This window comes from Pieris brassicae, chromosome 10 (assembly GCF_905147105.1).
Source record: "Pieris brassicae chromosome 10, ilPieBrab1.1, whole genome shotgun sequence".
Lineage (NCBI taxonomy): Eukaryota > Metazoa > Arthropoda > Insecta > Lepidoptera > Pieridae > Pieris > Pieris brassicae.
The window spans coordinates 17,414,087-17,432,098 of record NC_059674.1 but is presented as its reverse complement, the minus strand read 5'-3'; the positions used below and the strand labels follow the sequence as shown (position 1 = coordinate 17,432,098).

The 18,012-nt window shown below is 35.6% G+C and overlaps 1 protein-coding gene and 1 long non-coding RNA gene across 6 annotated transcripts in view; both read right to left on the bottom strand.

Moving 5' to 3' along the window:
* LOC123715256 overlaps positions 1-18,012 on the bottom strand; it is a 75,240-nt gene that overhangs the window by 49,841 nt on the left and 7,387 nt on the right. For 4 of the 5 annotated variants that reach the window (XR_006754411.1, XM_045670203.1, XM_045670202.1 and 1 more), the window contains 11 exons: positions 16,172-16,369; positions 14,269-14,388; positions 13,408-13,521; positions 11,241-11,627; positions 10,016-10,142; positions 6,955-7,427; positions 5,489-5,734; positions 3,155-3,332; positions 2,007-2,322; positions 1,667-1,818; positions 326-482 (listed from right to left, as the gene is read on the bottom strand). Coding sequence is in view for 3 of the 5 variants with exons in the window: in XM_045670203.1 (XP_045526159.1) it covers positions 326-482; positions 1,667-1,818; positions 2,007-2,322; positions 3,155-3,332; positions 5,489-5,734; positions 6,955-7,427; positions 10,016-10,142; positions 11,241-11,627; positions 13,408-13,521; positions 14,269-14,388; positions 16,172-16,369 (2,468 nt within the window). In the remaining 2 variants the exon portion in view is untranslated. Of the gene's footprint in view, positions 1-325; positions 483-1,666; positions 1,819-2,006; positions 2,323-3,154; positions 3,333-5,488; positions 5,735-6,954; positions 7,428-10,015; positions 10,143-11,240; positions 11,628-13,407; positions 13,522-14,268; positions 14,389-16,171; positions 16,370-18,012 lie in introns of those variants that run through there. The other variant, XM_045670206.1, reaches the window with a different exon arrangement.
* LOC123715258 lies at positions 17,310-17,974 on the bottom strand. The gene is made up of 2 exons (XR_006754412.1): positions 17,628-17,974; positions 17,310-17,519 (listed from the first exon to the last, which is right to left on the bottom strand). It is a non-coding gene; the product is annotated as an uncharacterized LOC123715258 (long non-coding RNA).

Below are 18,012 nucleotides of genomic sequence, written 5' to 3'. Positions count from 1 at the left end.
TATTATGTAACATTGTGCGTTTGCATGTACACATTACATTCAGAAAGCTTCATTACGTAGAATTAGTCGTATTTTTTAAACAATTTAAAAAAAATTGTATATTTTTATAGAACAGGATGCAAACGGGTAAAAGGCTCATATGATGTTAAGTGATATAGACAGTAGAGGCCAGAGGCTTCACAAGTGAGTTGCCGGCCTTTATAATGACGGTAGTTTCAAAGAACAAATCTTATAATTTCAGATATAAATTCATGATAAGAAATTCTATGAATTAGATATGTTACTCTGTAACAGAACAATTTTGAATTATAATATAAGGCGTTACCGTAGCATAGGAACCAAAACACGTAAGACTCCGAGCGTACGCGCATCCCAACACAGTTCGTGAAGGCGCGTTAGTATATCGGCGGCACACGCATTTGCGGCTGCGTTGCGTGCCCATTGCGATAATGCTGCCTCAAACCAATCGCATTCCATTTCATCTGAACGTGGATATAAAAAAAGATTACCTTTCCCTCGCCATATATTTATGAAAATATTATGTATGTTTACAAAAATAGTGATAAGTTTACTAGAATAGAACATACGCACAATGTTAATACTCGGAACAAACGCTGCAATTTCCCCGTATTAGACTACCTAAAGTTAAAGTTATTCTTTGTTGGGAAAAGGAATACTCTTCTTTAATAAAATCCCAGAGTTGTCTCTGCCTTTTAATAAATTTCAGAAATGTATTAAAGGAAAGCTGTGGAAAAAGGCTTACTACAAAGTGAACGATTATCTAGTTGATAAAAGGCCCTGGGACTAGTGCTAGACAGGCTATTTCTAATTAATTTGCGATATTTGTTTTAAAATAAGTGTTTTTTGATGATTTGCTTTTCTCTCGGCCTACTCAACGTCTTCTTTGCCGATGTGTAGGGATGTCTGCGTTTCAAATTGAATGACTTGTATCTTATGTTCCATAATAAACATATTTTATTTTATTACAAAAACCATAATATAATTCAGCTGAATAAAATATATGTAGTTATCTGGTAACCAGATATGTCCGTCATTACAGCGATCAATAAGTTAAATACACAATTATCATTCTCGAAGTTTCATCGAAATGGATCCCAACGTTTAGAAATTTAATTATAAAGACAAATTAGTGTTTTTATTTTTTACATAAATAATAAATATAATATTTTAAATTATACAAATTTAAAACTGACACAAAGCCTTCGTTTAATACTGTTGTTTATAATCGAATTCTTTATTTTAAAAATGAGGTTGGCCCCATCCCTTAATAGTGATTTAAGTTATACATTTATTTTCTTAACCGTCTATGTAATTTTTTATTCCTTTTGGCCATCGGTTAAGTGTTTAGTAATTTGTCAAGTTTTCTTTTAAATCATTCCAACAAGTACATTGTCAAACTCATGAAACCAACTTTTTAAAAACTGTATATATTCCACCGGAATATAACAAAATCCGCAAGTTTATAAATTTCCTAGGAAATACTTTCGTAGGATTCCAAACGAGAGACAAATCGTATTATTTAACTTCTACATTTTCGCCAATTTATCAATTTATTTTGTTTGTTTAAAACGTCAAACAACTGAAACAATAACCTGAACGAATCAGACAACAATCATTTACAAATACGTGTGATGAAGTATATTACCATCAGCGAGTGTAGCAATAATGTCGACGAGTTCCAAGGTAGGTGTGGCAGCAAGTAGCGCCCTCACTGCTGCAACGGCCACGCCCTCTTTGGCGCAGGCCACGCCCCCTGCACCTGTCACACCTGCAGCTACTAGCGCAGAAGAGGCCACTCTGGAAGCGATACGACATCTTAATATAGCGTATTTTTTTAATTTATATACTCAGTAACAACCAACTAATTATCTACGATATGAAATTTGAATCATTATTTCCTAATTAACTTGGCTGAATTTGCTTTGGAAAAATTAAAATCTGTATTAATAGTGCGCATACCTCCGTAAACAGGCGGAAGAACTTACCGACGACGCATATCAGACGGCAGAAGTGGTAATAGCTGCAACACCTGAAGAGGAGGCGCGGAATTCAGCACGATCCTCTCCGCCCATAGTCGAGCTTCACCAGCTCCTATCACTAAAGCCGCTTCGATCTTTTCCTCAAATGTGCTATTCGATTCGAAATCCGCCCATAATCGATCTACAATTTCCACTGGAGCTTTCCAAACCAGTGGTAGGAGCTCCGCGATTTGGGATTTTTTAAGTGGTAAATGCTCGTTTCCTTTTAGCTCTATGAGGTATACCAACGCCGGAACTGCCCATTTGCAGAAGCTCACGTCATCTAAAAGTACATTTGTTTACATAGTAATTTTCGATCTCCAAAGTTCAAAGTCTCCAAATGCTATCGTTGTTGGACATGCTAATTTACAATAGTTATAATAGGTGCGAAAGATAAATCGGAATGGCATGGACGTTGCGTGGAAATCGTTTGGCTGCGCATTGCGGCTGCCGGCCCTTGAGGGACTTCCCACCCTCCCGCGCGCTACCTCATCCCGCGCTCGCCCTCCGAACTGGTTAGTGATAAACGCAAGTATCGAATAATAATAGTATCTGGGAAGTGTTCTTAAGATTTGCGAATACTTTCTTCGTGTCGTTCGTTCGTTCGTTTTGATATAGATATAATAATGCAATCACACTAGTGAAACCGCACATCCGGGGATCGAACCTACGACCTCAGGGATGAGAGTCGCACGCTAAAGCCGCTAGGCCAACACAGCTCTATACACCTACATTTAAAGATAATAAAATAAAACTATTTCAGTGTAGGAAAGTAGTTTTAAAAATGTTATTTTAAGACTCGCGGACGCTAAATACGATAACAACAAAATATTTATTTATTTTCTTATATTATGGCAATAGTTTTGATTGTATGCCAGTTTCAAGTAAAAGGTTGGAAAACTACACGCGAAAAGATAAACAAAGACATCAAAAGTAAAAAAAGGCATAAGCTAGTTAAAAACAAAATATGTAGATAAACATACATCATATAGTATCATCATACATCTTAATATTATTATTGATTATGATGGAAGATTATAATACAATAAAGGATAATGCCTATTGCATTAGATTTAAGTCGGAAACGGAATAAATTTAAAGGAACTATAACATACCGTCAAAAAGTTGTTCAAACTCTTGAATATTTAATGCGGGTAGAGCAACGCACAAAACGTCCATCAAGTAGGGTCTGTGAGGAGCATAACGCTCTATACCTGTATCGTAAATATCCCTTACCGCTTTACCCCAATTGACCGCTTCTTCTCCCACTACGTCTGGCTTAACTCCAGAAGCCTGAAAAAAAATCGGTTGTCTGTAAAGTCGGTTTACTGACGATAGTTGAACGTGAACACGTCATAAGAAAATACTGATTGAATGGTTGCTTTTTCAAAAGAAAATTTTCATTTTATTCGTTTGATAGATATTTTGTATGGTTAAAGAGAAGTAGGTAAATGGAAATCACAATTGAGTTGATCAAGTTATATTTATTTGTACGCATAAATACAATTATGTCAAATATTTTTTAATCGCTCACTCAAGTAGGAAAGAGACAGATGTCGAACGCGACAACGACAGAGGCCGATTGTGCCTCTTTGTCGCTCGTTCCGCGCTCTCGCTTGCACTTCAAGCCTTAAAAGAAACGCCTCAGAGCGAGGTAACGCCGCAAGCGTCATGTTTTTTCATGCGTGCAGCCTGCTCCATCGAATTACAAGACGTTGTCATGTCAAAATGATGTGAAACGTCTTTATTGAAGTCACCATTCTGATTTTTATTGACCTTTTTAAAACAAGTGGTTTTACCCATACCTATACATAGGTTTTTCATAGCTATACACGGTAAATAAATATATTAACAATTAAAATAATAATACAATTATTGAAAAAGAGAAAAAAAAACAACAATTTTAAAAAATGCATGTAATAATGTGTGTACCAAGTCTATTTAAAAATCTTTTTTATTTTCATTCTTTCATACTCTTTCAAGGGGAATTGATGTGATGTGATTGTAAGTGATTGAAAAAGGCAAAGTGCCTTTATAGCGTAGACAAAAATTAATTAATTTAACCTTGACATTATTTTATGTACTTAATAAGACATTGTAAAAATTTATTTGACATTTGCATGCCTGTTATATGGCTGATTGTGCGGATATTTTTGATTAATCGTTTTAACCACTGTACCAATATCTTGACAAATAAGCGATTATTTATATATATATATATATAAAATTTTACAAATGACATACAAATACAATATATATATATATATATATATATATATATTGTATTTGTATGTCATTTGTTCTGTAAATGTTTCTATGTCTCGTTAGCGTTTTTTAAAATCAATAAGTTACACACGTTATAAAATTAACCCTACTATGAGAGATGAAATCGAGCTTCAATAATTATCTATAAACTTTTATATGCTATACAATGTGTTTGACAATGATAACGCACAAGAGCTCAACGATATTAAACTTTTCTTAATCTGTTAATCTTAATTGTTATGATTTCGACGCGTGTGACTTTAGATATAATACGTCCAACATTGATCCTATCGAACTGGCACGCCAATGCACAGCGATGCCGGTTTTTACTGATGTCTGGTATCAATGAATTTTCTATTATGAATTTATTATCATATTATTCCTAGTAATAGGTTATTTGCGATACTAAGAGCAAGAAGCAGTGTGTTGCACAGATCTCCGTTAAAACCTTGCGACTATTGAATGCAATCTCCAACACTATCGATGTATTTATATATATACGTATTTTAATTATTTAATGTTTATCGACATTATCGTATTGGCATAGTCTGTAATAATGTATGTATTTCTGTAATAAATAAATAAACTCATTTTGCCTCAATTTGTTTCTACAGAAAAATAAAGTTTTATTCGATAAAATATAATAGATAATAAAATTCGATACTGGCAGTGATATTATTTAAATAGAAAAAGAAACGTGATTACGTTTCAAACACGATGTATACTGGCCATTAATACTGTTACAATTGAACAAAATACTAGATTTGAATTTAGAATCTGTCATTTTTATATCATTCTTTGGGTTTTCTCATTTTGGCGCCAATACATTGTACAATATATTGCGATATTAAAATGGAGTGGTGAATAAAGAGAATTGCTGCTATTACACAAAGTAGGTCCATACCAACATACATTGGCATAGCCAAATGTTATTTTTAAAACTCTCCATACGCTTGGTATCTGTTAAATGTTTGTGTACTTCGAAATAACTTTTTATATTTATATATAAAACTAATACACTGTAAAAGTAATAAATGTTATTTGCAATAGATTTTGCTTCGTTTGAGTACTTATAGCTGGACTTTGTATAATGGTATTCACGTGATGATCGTGTTAAGTCCACACAAAGGTGGTTCGAACGCACTAGGGTTGGAAGATACAACGCAATGAATTTATAAACTCACCTTTATCATACCTCGAACTCCTTGAACGACCTGCCAACGCTCAGTCTTAAACACATATCTCCTAAGTTCTCTCGTAACTTCGCACAATTCCTGCTTCCTTAGCCAATTCTCGCTGGCTTCATACAATTTGTTCACATCTGAATTATTATGCGTTACTCTTTGAACGCATTCCGCGAGATTCCGTATCGCTCGGATATCATCAATTTTCACGCTTGCTATTAATCTACAGACTGTTTCTATTGTTGCCTGAAATATTTAAATCTCTATACATATGAATTTTTGTGCATATTCAGTAAGTCTGAGAATCGGCTACTATATATCTTTCAAACCCCTAAATGATAAGGGCTGTCCAAACCAATTTTTTTTTTATTTTTTTTTATGACACAGCATACAAAAATACATACAACCCTTAACTGTCACCCCTCTACAATCAACCCCTATTTTTTATAACAGTAGATAGGTTACTTTTGAAATAAAAAAATGTTTCCTAGAAATAATATACATGGCAAAACGATGTTTGCCGGGTCAGCTAGTACATATATATATAATTCTCGTTTTCTACATATATATGATATTTCATGTCATATTTGGTAGTATGTCGTAAAATACTTAAGCGATGAGGGTGGCTCATGCCCAAGAATGTTTTTTTTTATTTATAATTGGGCCAGAAGTTTACATAATTATGGTAAGTGATGAGGGTGGCTCATGCCCAAGAATGATTTTCTTAATTTATAATAGGGCCAGAAGTTTACATAATTATGGTAAGTGATGAGGGTGGCTCATGCCCAAGAATGTTTATGTTTAATTTATAATTAGGCCAGAAGTTTACATAATTATGGTAAGTGATGAGGGTGGCTCATGCCCAAGAATGTTTATGTTTAATTTATAATTGGGCCAGAAGTTTACATAATTATGGTAAGTGATGAGGGTGGCTCATGCCCAAGAATGTTTATGTTTAATTTATAATTAGGCCAGAAGTTTACATAATTATGGTAAGTGATGAGGGTGGCTCATGCCCAAGAATGTTTATGTTTAATTTATAATTGGGCCAGAAGTTTACATAATTATGGTAAGTGATGAGGGTGGCTCATGCCCAAGAATGTTTATGTTTAATTTATAATTAGGCCAGAAGTTTACATAATTATGGTAAATGATGAGGGTGGCTCATGCCCAATAATGTTTATGTTTAATTTATAATTAGGCCAGAAGTTTACATAATTATGGTAAGTGATGAGGGTGGCTCATGCCCAAGAATGTTTATGTTTAATTTATAATTGGGCCAGAAGTTTACATAATTATGGTAAATGATGAGGGTGGCTCATGCCCAATAATGTTTATGTTTAATTTATAATTAGGCCAGAAGTTTACATAAGTATGGTAAGTGATGAGAGTGGCTCATGCCCAAGAATTTTTTTAGTTTTATAATTGGGCCAGAAATTTACAAAATTATGCTACATTTTACCAACCTCTGAATTAATTTCCATCAAAACTTCGGCATTCCAAGCGATGAACTGAAATGCAACGTCCGGCGCAGAACATTCTAGCGCGAACAACTTGCTTGGCACTAACCCATCCCGGGTCAGACAAACCCGCCTACTCAGCCCAGGGGATCCTCTAATCTCATTAAGGACGTTAAGCAACCTATTAAAGTTGCAATTATCATCAATTGCCTCCACTACCAGATCGGAATAATCCGAAGCGACGCGTTCAAGAACGAGGCGGTCGTTGAATGGGTCGAATCCAGGCGGTAATGGACCGGAGAGTAGGGAACTAATAACATCCGCAGGCGGGAGACACGATACAGGTGACAGTGATGCCAGGTGTAAGCCACCCTTGACTGCGAGTGCTTTTAGTATTTCTGCACGTAGAGATACGCTATCATCGCGAACCGCTCGTGAAGCTGCTAACAGAATTTCTAAGCTTCCCTCTAGTGTTGAATCTAAAAAAAAGTTATTTTAGACCCTTTCCTTAGACCTGCCTTCAAATTTGTGAACAAACCTATAGAAATATATCAGTATATACTGATTATGCACACGTGTCTCGAATCCTAAATAACATCAAATATTATATCAAACTGATAAAACTCCTCTAAAAGTTAGGTTAAACCAACATCGCAAAACATAGGTACATGAAAGATTAGTTCGACCTATTCAACAACAAGACCCAAGACGTCAAACTCAAAATAACTTCATTCATATAGGTTAAAAAGTCCACTTATTAACGTTAGAAAAGAAGTTAAATTAATTGTAAATTTACATTTACTACCACTTCGCAAGTCAAGGGCGTAAAGCGGGCAAGAAGAGCTGGCAAGAAATTCTACGTCACTAACACATCGCCAAGTGCCAAAGATCCACAGAACTCCAACATCAACGTTGGTCACAAGGTGCGGGCGGCAGACAGTCCAAAAAGGCTCTGCCAGCAGTCAACCGACAACTTACCAAACAACTTGAATAGAATAAATCTAAAAACAATGATAGGGACAATTACGGGCCATTGTCTCCTTAATAAACATCTTTATGTCCCAGGCGCTACATACAGCCCCCTGTGCAGAGGCTGTTTCAGCGCAGAGGAATCAGTCACCCACGTAGTCCTGGAATGCGAGGCTGTGACTAAACAACGTGTAGAAATCCTCGGAACAGTGAGGTCGCTCCGTGAAGCCTGCGAAGTGCCCAGGAGGCTTCTGTGCTTCTGGAAGGAGTTAGGCTGGCTTAGTTAGCCAGGACTTTACGCACAATGGACCTATTGAGCGTCTAAGTGCGGAAACAGAGTCCACACATACAATACAATACAATACATCGCCAAGTATTGAGTCATACAAATTGTTTGAGCTGGAGCAAATCAATCCCAAGGATTTGGATCATTTGGACATTCGTCAAATTTATAAAAAAAAATTATTGAAAATTTTACGTTTAACGAGGGCTTTGAATTTATTTAGTGATAAATCTTCTTCTTCTTCTTCTTTTGATTGTCTAATTTCGCTTATACATCAATAAGTAAATAGTTTCGCATTAAGTGTACCGTACGAATTAAAGTGGCCCTAAAAGTGGTAAAATTCAAGCTCGAAGTAGCGCTAAGGATAACTTCCAAATTAAGCCATTCTTCAGATATCATATACTCTGATTTTTCATTCAGAATTCTGACATTTGATAAGTGTTGCTACTAAAAAAAATATCCACCGAAGAAGGGAGAATTTCACCCATTTGACGGCAATAAAAAATAAATATGCTACGTAATTTAAAAAGGTAAATCTAAATATTTACGTACTCAAGTGACCTAATACAAAAATAACAAATATTTTAATATCATCACTGCCTATTAATACCAGGTTTAATAAAATTTTTTGGAAAACAAAATGTTAACTGTCACGTAGAGTTTTTTACTGTTTGTGATGAAAAGGGAGGTAATTATTACTCGCCGTAAAACTAGTTTTAATGAGGAGAACCGTACTAAATAAAATGGATACAGTCACTAACAAATAAAATGTATGTATAGCCTTAGATGTTCAGACTCGTATTAAAATTGAAAAAGGTTTGTAATCTCTGACATGTCAAAAAATGCCAGCTGTCAGAATTCTACGGAATTAAACATGAGAGTTTATATACATATAAACAACGAAAAGTTAGACTGAATTTAATGGCAAAATATGTGGACTTTTTGAAAACAAACACCGACCATACCACATCATACACAACGAAAACTAAAAGACTGAAGAAGAAGAAAGAAAATTAGAAGACTAGCTGCCGAAATAAGGAATCCCAAAGTCTGTGCTCTCTTTTTTTTTTTGCTGTACATCTTTTTTGTTATATATGTCACCATAGAATTGTATATACCGTTAGTATGTAATCTATCTAGCGAGATTGTGAACTGTCGAAAGATTGTAAACCTCTACGTACTGCTTACAATTTAACGTATTATTATTCGGTTGATTGTAATGTATCGAAGAGAAACCGTCAAATTACAATCTTAGAATTGTCAAATTGTCAACTGGCTCGGTCTGGTCCCTGATTGGTCGACCGTTCAACCAATCAGCGCACGCGTTGTTAAATTGTAAGCAATACGTTCGTACGTATAGTACGACAGTTCACAATCTCGCGAGATAGATTACAACCTAACGGTATTTACAATTTTAAGGTGCCATTATAACCTTCCTTTTTTATTTGGACCACAAAACTAGGACAAACACATGATACAATTTGACATACATACAAAAATACAATATTTAAAACGAATTAAACTATTTGAATCAATAAATGAAATTATCGGTACTTTTTTTTATAAAATAGGGGGCAAACGGGCAGGAGGCTCACCTGATGTTAAGTGATACCGCCGCCCATGGACACTCTCAATGCGAGGGTTAGCGAGTGCGTCGCCGGCCTTTTAAGAATTTGTACGCTCTTTTCTTGAAGGACCCTACCCTACCCTAATTGGCCAGAGTATACTTAGGACACAGTACAAAGTTTTTCTTTCTCTTTCTTTCTTATATAACAAAAACGTTTACGATATAAAGCCATATAAAAAAAAACTAGCCTTGGTCCGTAGTAAGTAAAAAACGCAGCTGCATTTCTTGTTCCTCAGGTGGTAGAGTTTTGAGTACAGCGGTCGCAAGCGCTGCCAGCGCTTTACGTGTCACCGCACTACGCTCGCGTTCTACGCTCTACGGAATTTAAAATAAATAATGCAAATATACATGTACAGTTATACGCATAATAAATTAAATTAAATTAAAAAATCAGTGGCACTACAACCTTTTTAGGTCTGTGCCTTAGATTTTGTATCTGTTTCATGATCATATGTCAATCTAATAGGAAATCGTCCTGTGCTTGACCACGCTGTTTTCCTTCACCGTTCGAGCCAACATTTAAATGCTTGGACCTACGACCTCAGAGATGAGAGTCGCACGCTGAAGCCACTAGACCAACACTGCTCTGCTGCATTGCTTATACGAACTTATATATTGCTTGTTATCTACGCGTCATGTTAATTATTCGCGAATATGTATGTCGAACTATAATGACGTCACAGTATTGTACACAACAACATTTAAGAAATCAAATCCCAGGAGGCTTTCCCATTCAACACTACATGGTGAGCACCAGCTCGTTAATAGTTTAAAATTTTTATATACGCAGAAAAAATTTTAAAAAGTTAATTAAGAACATGCAATAAAAAAAATTTTTTGTCCTACCTCCTTTTTTACGTTACTTTTTTATTTTTGAAAGCACACAAATACATTTCGTACTCTTATTAAAACCATCTCTTGTAAACAATTAATACTATCGTTAAAATATAGTTTAAAAACCTAAATCCCTAAAATTTTCTTTATAAATATGACCACTATGTAAAATATGTACACACGTAAGAAGTTAAACTTTTTTATGACATTATTTTTCGAAAAATGATCTACTATATGTAACTATGCAGATATTGGTTAAATAAAATGAAATCAGATAAAGTTTAACAAAAGGCTTTTATTATCATAGACATGAATACAAATAATACAACTATTTCATTTTACCCTATTACGACTAAGATTATTACAGAATTTCATTAATTGTTATACAATTACTACTATCATAGCTATCGTTATTATATATTTATGTTATTAATGGCTTCGAATCTCTTCGAATCAACCGTGGTAGCGACAAGAAAAAGATGGCGCGTAACGGGAAAATGTGACGCGTAACCGAAAAATGTGACGGTAATTTTTTCCCAACGCCGATAAAGAAGTTTCACTTCAACAATATAAACTCACCTGAAAAAGCTCAGGCAAAGCTCGTTGCGGAAACATGGCCGCAAATGGTAGCAAATCCGCTCCAGACCTAGCCAGCCATGTTAAAATAGAAATAGGCGGATCACATGGTCTTTTGAAGCGCAATATCTTCGAAAGGTAATCCGCCATCTTTTGCGCGTTTTCCACTTCCAATGATGGAGTATGAGTAGCCGCTTCCAATGCACTTGCAATGTTATGCTTTTCCAGGTCTATGTCATATAAAATAACTGGTGTAGCGTGACGACCAAGATTATCAGATGTTTCGAGCGGACACTGCCCAAGGAATAAGAGAATTTCTCGACGCAATTCGCGTTCAATTCGGGAGTGGGCGGAGCTACGTGCGGGTAGCTCGTCTATACGTTTACTCACCTGAAATGTTTTTAAGGAAAAATTTATTGAAAAATACAAGTAAAAGTTCTTACGTTTTTGTATATTTGGTTGAAAAAAATAAATAAAAAGAACATGTGTGCAATTCACACGTGGTAGAAGTGAAATCTTCAAAAATTACAAAAAAAAACTATAATTAAAAAACGTTTTTTTTTATAATTTAAATTAATACTATATAAATGAGACGTTTTAACTAAAATAATAAAATTTTGAAAGTCGATAAAACGAAAAAGTGGCAGTAAAATGAGACAGACACATAAATTCATAACATTTAACGTGCGAGAAAATGCGATACGAAGCATTATACATTGTGTCCAAATATGTACACAGTCCACTAGTCTTTGTCAGTTAACTAAAAAGTGTCTTATTATTGCAATTCATCAATTCGAGACCCTCAATTAATTCACGATTAATTCTCGACTATAATTCCTTAACATATGGTCCTTCGAGCCGGATAACGTCGCTATTGTTGATAGTTGGAAGGATTTTGTGTTTCAATACAGTGTATTAAAAGTGAATTTAACGAACGAACGAAATAAAGTACGTTTTATACACCATACTGTAAAATATGTTAGGCTGTGTTCAGTTTTTTTAGTAAGGTTGAAAATTCGAATAATTACGAACTACGCTCAAAGTCATAGTGCATGATGGAGGGTCTGTTTGAGAAAATTTTAAATAAGTGTAGTAAGAAGTTTTCACTTCAAAAGGTTTTTATAATTTATAATTAAATAAAATTGATAAATTTTATCTAACTTTGTACGGTTCCTGGGTCAACGGGATGCTTCAAATAATAGAGATTTATTGATTTACTCTATATTTACCACTCGCGTGTTACAATAGAATATGAGCGAAATAATGACGTGCTAATTGCTATATACCGAATGAATACAATTTAACAGTCAAATAGAGTGCCTACGTCTGGCTATGCTCTCGGGGTGTAACTCCCATGATTTAGTTCGATATGAACGAATGTAGAAGAGAGTGCCTGCATCGGGCTATACTCTCGGGACGTAACTCCGACGATTTGGGAAATCGTCACGCTTATAAGTGATCGATATGTACAGCCATGGCACGTACAAACATAGGAATTAGTCAAGCTTGTAAATGAGCAAGAATGTACGAACCTTGGCACGTACATAGGGATCATCACGCTTATAAACTAAGAAAGCCTGAGTGAGCAAAATGTACAGCCTTGGCTCGTACAAACTTTATAATTGAATTACATAAACCTTTTATAATTTTGTTTACACATCTAAGTGTTTATAAACCTTTAAAATATCAGGAAACTAATATTATTTTAGTTTTTAGATTGATATTAAACTTAAAAATAATTTATAGAAAATTCTAATACAACATTTAGGTAGTGAAAAAAAGTTTCAAATTAACATATAATTATAAATTATAAAAACTTTTTGGAGTGAGAACTCCTTAGTACACCAATTTAAAGTTGATACACTGTATAATGCCTAATTTTCTTCCACGTTAAATCTTATGAATTTATGTGTCTGTCGCTTTGTCGTTTCATCGACCTTCAAATCGCAGCGATGCTAAAGAATTTTTCACTTCAAACTTTAAACCAAACTCATAAATATGTCCGCGCGTAATTGTTTATACGATACAGTTACTTGGAAAATAATTTACAATTGACTAAAACGCACTGTCTTAAAGAACAAATAATTGTTCGGTGTGATAATTAAATATATTTTAGGAGGGTAGAGAGTGTATTCTTAAATAAACGCACGGAAAACAAACTACAACTTACTTCATTAAGCAATGTTTTATCGATACTGTCCCGGTGTGTGCGTACTAACGCGGCCAGTGTACGAACACACGCACACAAGAGCGTCGTTTCAGTACGTCCACTACTCAACACAATCTGCAAATTACAAGTGGAAATTTCAATTTTTTAATTTTTATATTTCTTTTATTTAAAAAAAAATATGTTTATATTTCAAAATAGGTTGATTAAGAATGGACATTCTCAGGATTTTTTATATTTTTTTTAAACAACCGGGGTCAAACGGGCACAAGGCTCACCTGATATTAAGTGATATGATACGATCCCCGCCCATGGACACTCTCAATACCAGAGTGCTAGCGAGTGCGTTGTCGGCCTTTTATATTGAATTGGTACGCTCTTTTCCCTGGAGTTTGAAGAACCCTTAGTCGAATTGATTCGGAAATATCTCAGGAGGCAGCTGGTTCCACATAGTGGTGGAAGTACGTAACTGAAAAATGTGACGGTAAATTTTTTCCAACGCCGATAAAGAAATTTCAGTTCAATAATACTTCTTTTTCTAAAAGTAGTACATTATGTCGATTTTTAATAACTCTAGTAGGAAGATCTTTGAATATTTTTAATAAATTACTATAAACCTTAATTGCCTAATACAGTCCGTATTAGTCAAGTAAACTTGACGTACACGTTTTATGTCACCAAATCTCATAATATTTTTGATAATTAAAAACCATAAGTCCACATTGACAATTATCAAAATTAGCACACGCCAACATCTACCAGGCACACACAGAAAATTTGTGAGAAATTATTGAGGAAAAAATTCAATCAAGATTCTAAAAGTATTTGTTTAGTATTTACATATTCGCAAAGCAGTTTACGTACCTCGGCAGCAGCCAGTGTGAAGTTAGCCAGAAACTGTGGTGGTGCAATACCAGAACTGCAGACAACTTCACAGCATTGCCATTGCGTTTCTGCGTCACGCAACGACTCCACTCGCAATGTCTGGAAAACATATTATTACTATAATTGTTATTGTTATTATATATTTTTGTTATTAATGGCTTCGAATCTCTTCGAATCAACCGTGGTAGGGACAAGAAAAAGATGTCGTAACGGAAAAATGTGACGACTACACCCGCAATGTCTGGAAAACATATTATTACCATTATTGTTATTATATATTTTTGTTATGAATAGCTTCGAATCTCTTCGAATCAACCGTGGTAGGGACAAGAAAAAGATGTCGTAACGGAAAAATGTGACGACTACACCCGCAATGTCTGGAAATGATTATTACTATCATTGTTATTGTTATTATAGATTTTGTTATTAATGGCTTCGAATCTCTCCGAATCAACCGTGGTAGGGACAAGAAAACGATGTCGTAACGGAAAAATGTGACGACTACACCCGCAATGTCTGGAAATGATTATTACTATCATTGTTATTGTTATTATAGATTTTTGTTATTAATGGCTTCGAATCTCTCCGAATCAACCGTGGTAGGGACAAGAAAACGATGTCGTAACGGAAAAATGTGACGACTACACCCGCAATGTCTGGAAATGATTATTACTATCATTGTTATTGTTATTATAGATTTTTGTTATTAATGGCTTCGAATCTCTCCTAATCAACCGTGGTAGGGACAAGAAAAAGATGTCGTAACGGAAAAATGTGACGACTACACCCGCAATGTCTGGAAAACATATTATTACCATCATTGTTATTGTTATTATATATTTTTGTTATTAATGGCTTCGAATCTCTCCTAATCAACCGTGGTAGGGACAAGAAAAAGATGTCGTAACGGAAAAATGTGACGACTACACCCGCAATGTCTGGAAATGATTATTACTATCATTGTTATTGTTATTATAGATTTTGTTATTAATGGCTTCGAATCTCTCCGAATCAACCGTGGTAGGGACAAGAAAACGATGTCGTAACGGAAAAATGTGACGACTACACCCGCAATGTCTGGAAATGATTATTACTATCATTGTTATTGTTATTATAGATTTTGTTATTAATGGCTTCGAATCTCTCCGAATCAACCGTGGTAGGGACAAGAAAACGATGTCGTAACGGAAAAATGTGACGACTACACCCGCAATGTCTGGAAATGATTATTACTATCATTGTTATTGTTATTATAGATTTTTGTTACTAATGGCTTCGAATCTCTCCGAATCAACCGTGGTAGGGACAAGAAAACGATGTTGTAACGGAAAAATGTGACGACTACACCCGCAATGTCTGGAAAACATATTATTACCATCATTGTTATTGTTATTATAGATTTTTGTTACTAATGGCTTCGAATCTCTCCGAATCAACCGTGGTAGGGACAAGAAAACGATGTTGTAACGGAAAAATGTGACGACTACACCCGCAATGTCTGGAAAACATATTATTACCATCATTGTTATTGTTATTATATATTTTTGTTATTAATGGCTTCGAATCTCTACGAATCAACCGTGGTAGGGACAAGAAAAATATCGTAACGGAAAAATGTGACGCGTAACCGAAAAATGTGACGGCAAATTTTTTCCAACGCAGTTAAAGAAGTTTCACATCAAAAATACCAATGACACTACCAACTTTTAGATCAGGCCCTCAGATTTCTTTATATGTTTTATCGTTACAAATAGGCAAGTAGATGATCAGAACGGTTTCCTTACCATTTTTTTCCATGGGCAGCGGGTATCACATAACATTCGATGAACCTTCTACACGGTTGCCCCGTTCTGTAAATTACATCACCAATTTTGAATCATACCTTCAATTCAATTGTAGATGGCGCTAGTGGAGAGGCTAGGGCAGCGGATAACGCAGCAGGTACAGCGGCAGGATGACGGACTCCGCAGCTTGATAGTGCTCCCACTAGCCTCGCACCGGCTACCACCGCCCCGCTGTTTCCGCTACGCAACGCTACACATACTAGTGCGCTAATTCCTGCTATCGGCTCACAATCGCCCTATAACAGTTTATAATATAAAAACAAATGACGCCACAACTCCATTTTTTAATTAAAATCTGCAAAACTTATACATATTTAAAAATCTTCCAGTTGAACCCCTATTATCAAAGGATTTTAGGAACTTCAAAACTTCGTACACCAGATAGGTCATCTAACGAATAGCTAGTCTAAACTAACATTACAAAGAGGAAGAACTGTATTTTATGTTTTTTGCTGGATATCGCTATATAGCAATGATAAATGTTAACGCGAAAAAAAATCCTTTTGAGAATTACCCTCCCCATCCCTGGTGTGTTCAGTTGCGCTTGAATCTGAATAGGACCCACTTGTATGCAAAAAAAAACTAAAGCAACAAAATAAATACAGAATTCCTCCTCATAACGCGCTATAGGAAATTGCGTTGTTTAAACGGTTTCACGGCCATGTTCCACATGACATTTTTAAGTAATTAACTATACTAATAAAATATATATTGTACGAGCCAAGGCTGTACATTTTGCTCACTCAGGCTTTCTTAGTTTATAAGCGTGATGATCCCTATGTACGTGCCAAGGTTCGTACATTCTTGCTCATTTACAAGCTTGACAAATTCCTATGTTTGTACGTGCCATGGCTGTACATATCGATCACTTATAAGCGTGACGATTTCCAAAATCGTTGGAGTTACGTCCCGAGAGTATAGCCCGACGCAGGCACTCTCTTCTACATTCGTTCATAGCGAACTAAATCATGGGAGTTACACCCCGAGAGCATAGCCAGACGTAGGCACTCTCTTTGACTGTTAAATTGTATTCATTCGGTATATAGCAATTAGCACGTCATTATTTCGCTCATATTCTATTGTAACACGCGAGTGGTAAATATAGAGTAAATCAATAAATCTCTATTATTTGAAGCATCCCGTTGACCCAGGAACCGTACATTTTGGTCCTTCGAGCTATCCGGGAATAGCGGGTCTTTCGCGTTCAGTTGATCGCGTTCGCGTTTTACTCCGTTTTCCTGAAGATCGGCGCCGTGGAAAAACATCCCACTGCTGGTTCGTTGGGTCATCAAGCAAATCAAATACCATCATCCGCATCAATAGAAAAGAGGAGAGCAACGTTTTCAAGGATCCAGACTAGTCCAAATATATCGGCGTCCTTTCAACCTAGTACAAGGCGACAATCTTCAACGGAGAGAGGTAAACTGCAGTAAGCCCTCTCCCAAATTTTTTCAAGAATCCAGACGGGTCAAAATATATCGGCGTCCTTTCAACCTAGAACAAGGCGACGGACGTCAATCTTCAACATAGAGAGGCAAGCGACAGCGCTCGGTACAGTAAGTCCTCTCCAATTGTTTAAAGCACAGAATGTATCCTGGAGGTACAAGCATTTACAGAGAAGCGTAGCAGAGAAGCAAGCAAAGGGTCTAGGAGGTCCTTTTAAAAGATAATAAACAATCCCGTATCCGTCAACACGGTGTGGCGGAAGACGTCGGGTAGTAATCTACACGCAACATAACAAGAAGAGGAAAGCAGCCATTGCAGTAGGTAAGTCCTTTCCATTTGTTTTGAGCACTATAATTCTGAGAATTATCTCATTTATTCTGAGCATTTTATCAGGCAGAAGCGAATGGTAACGCATTGTTACTACGTATTTTAT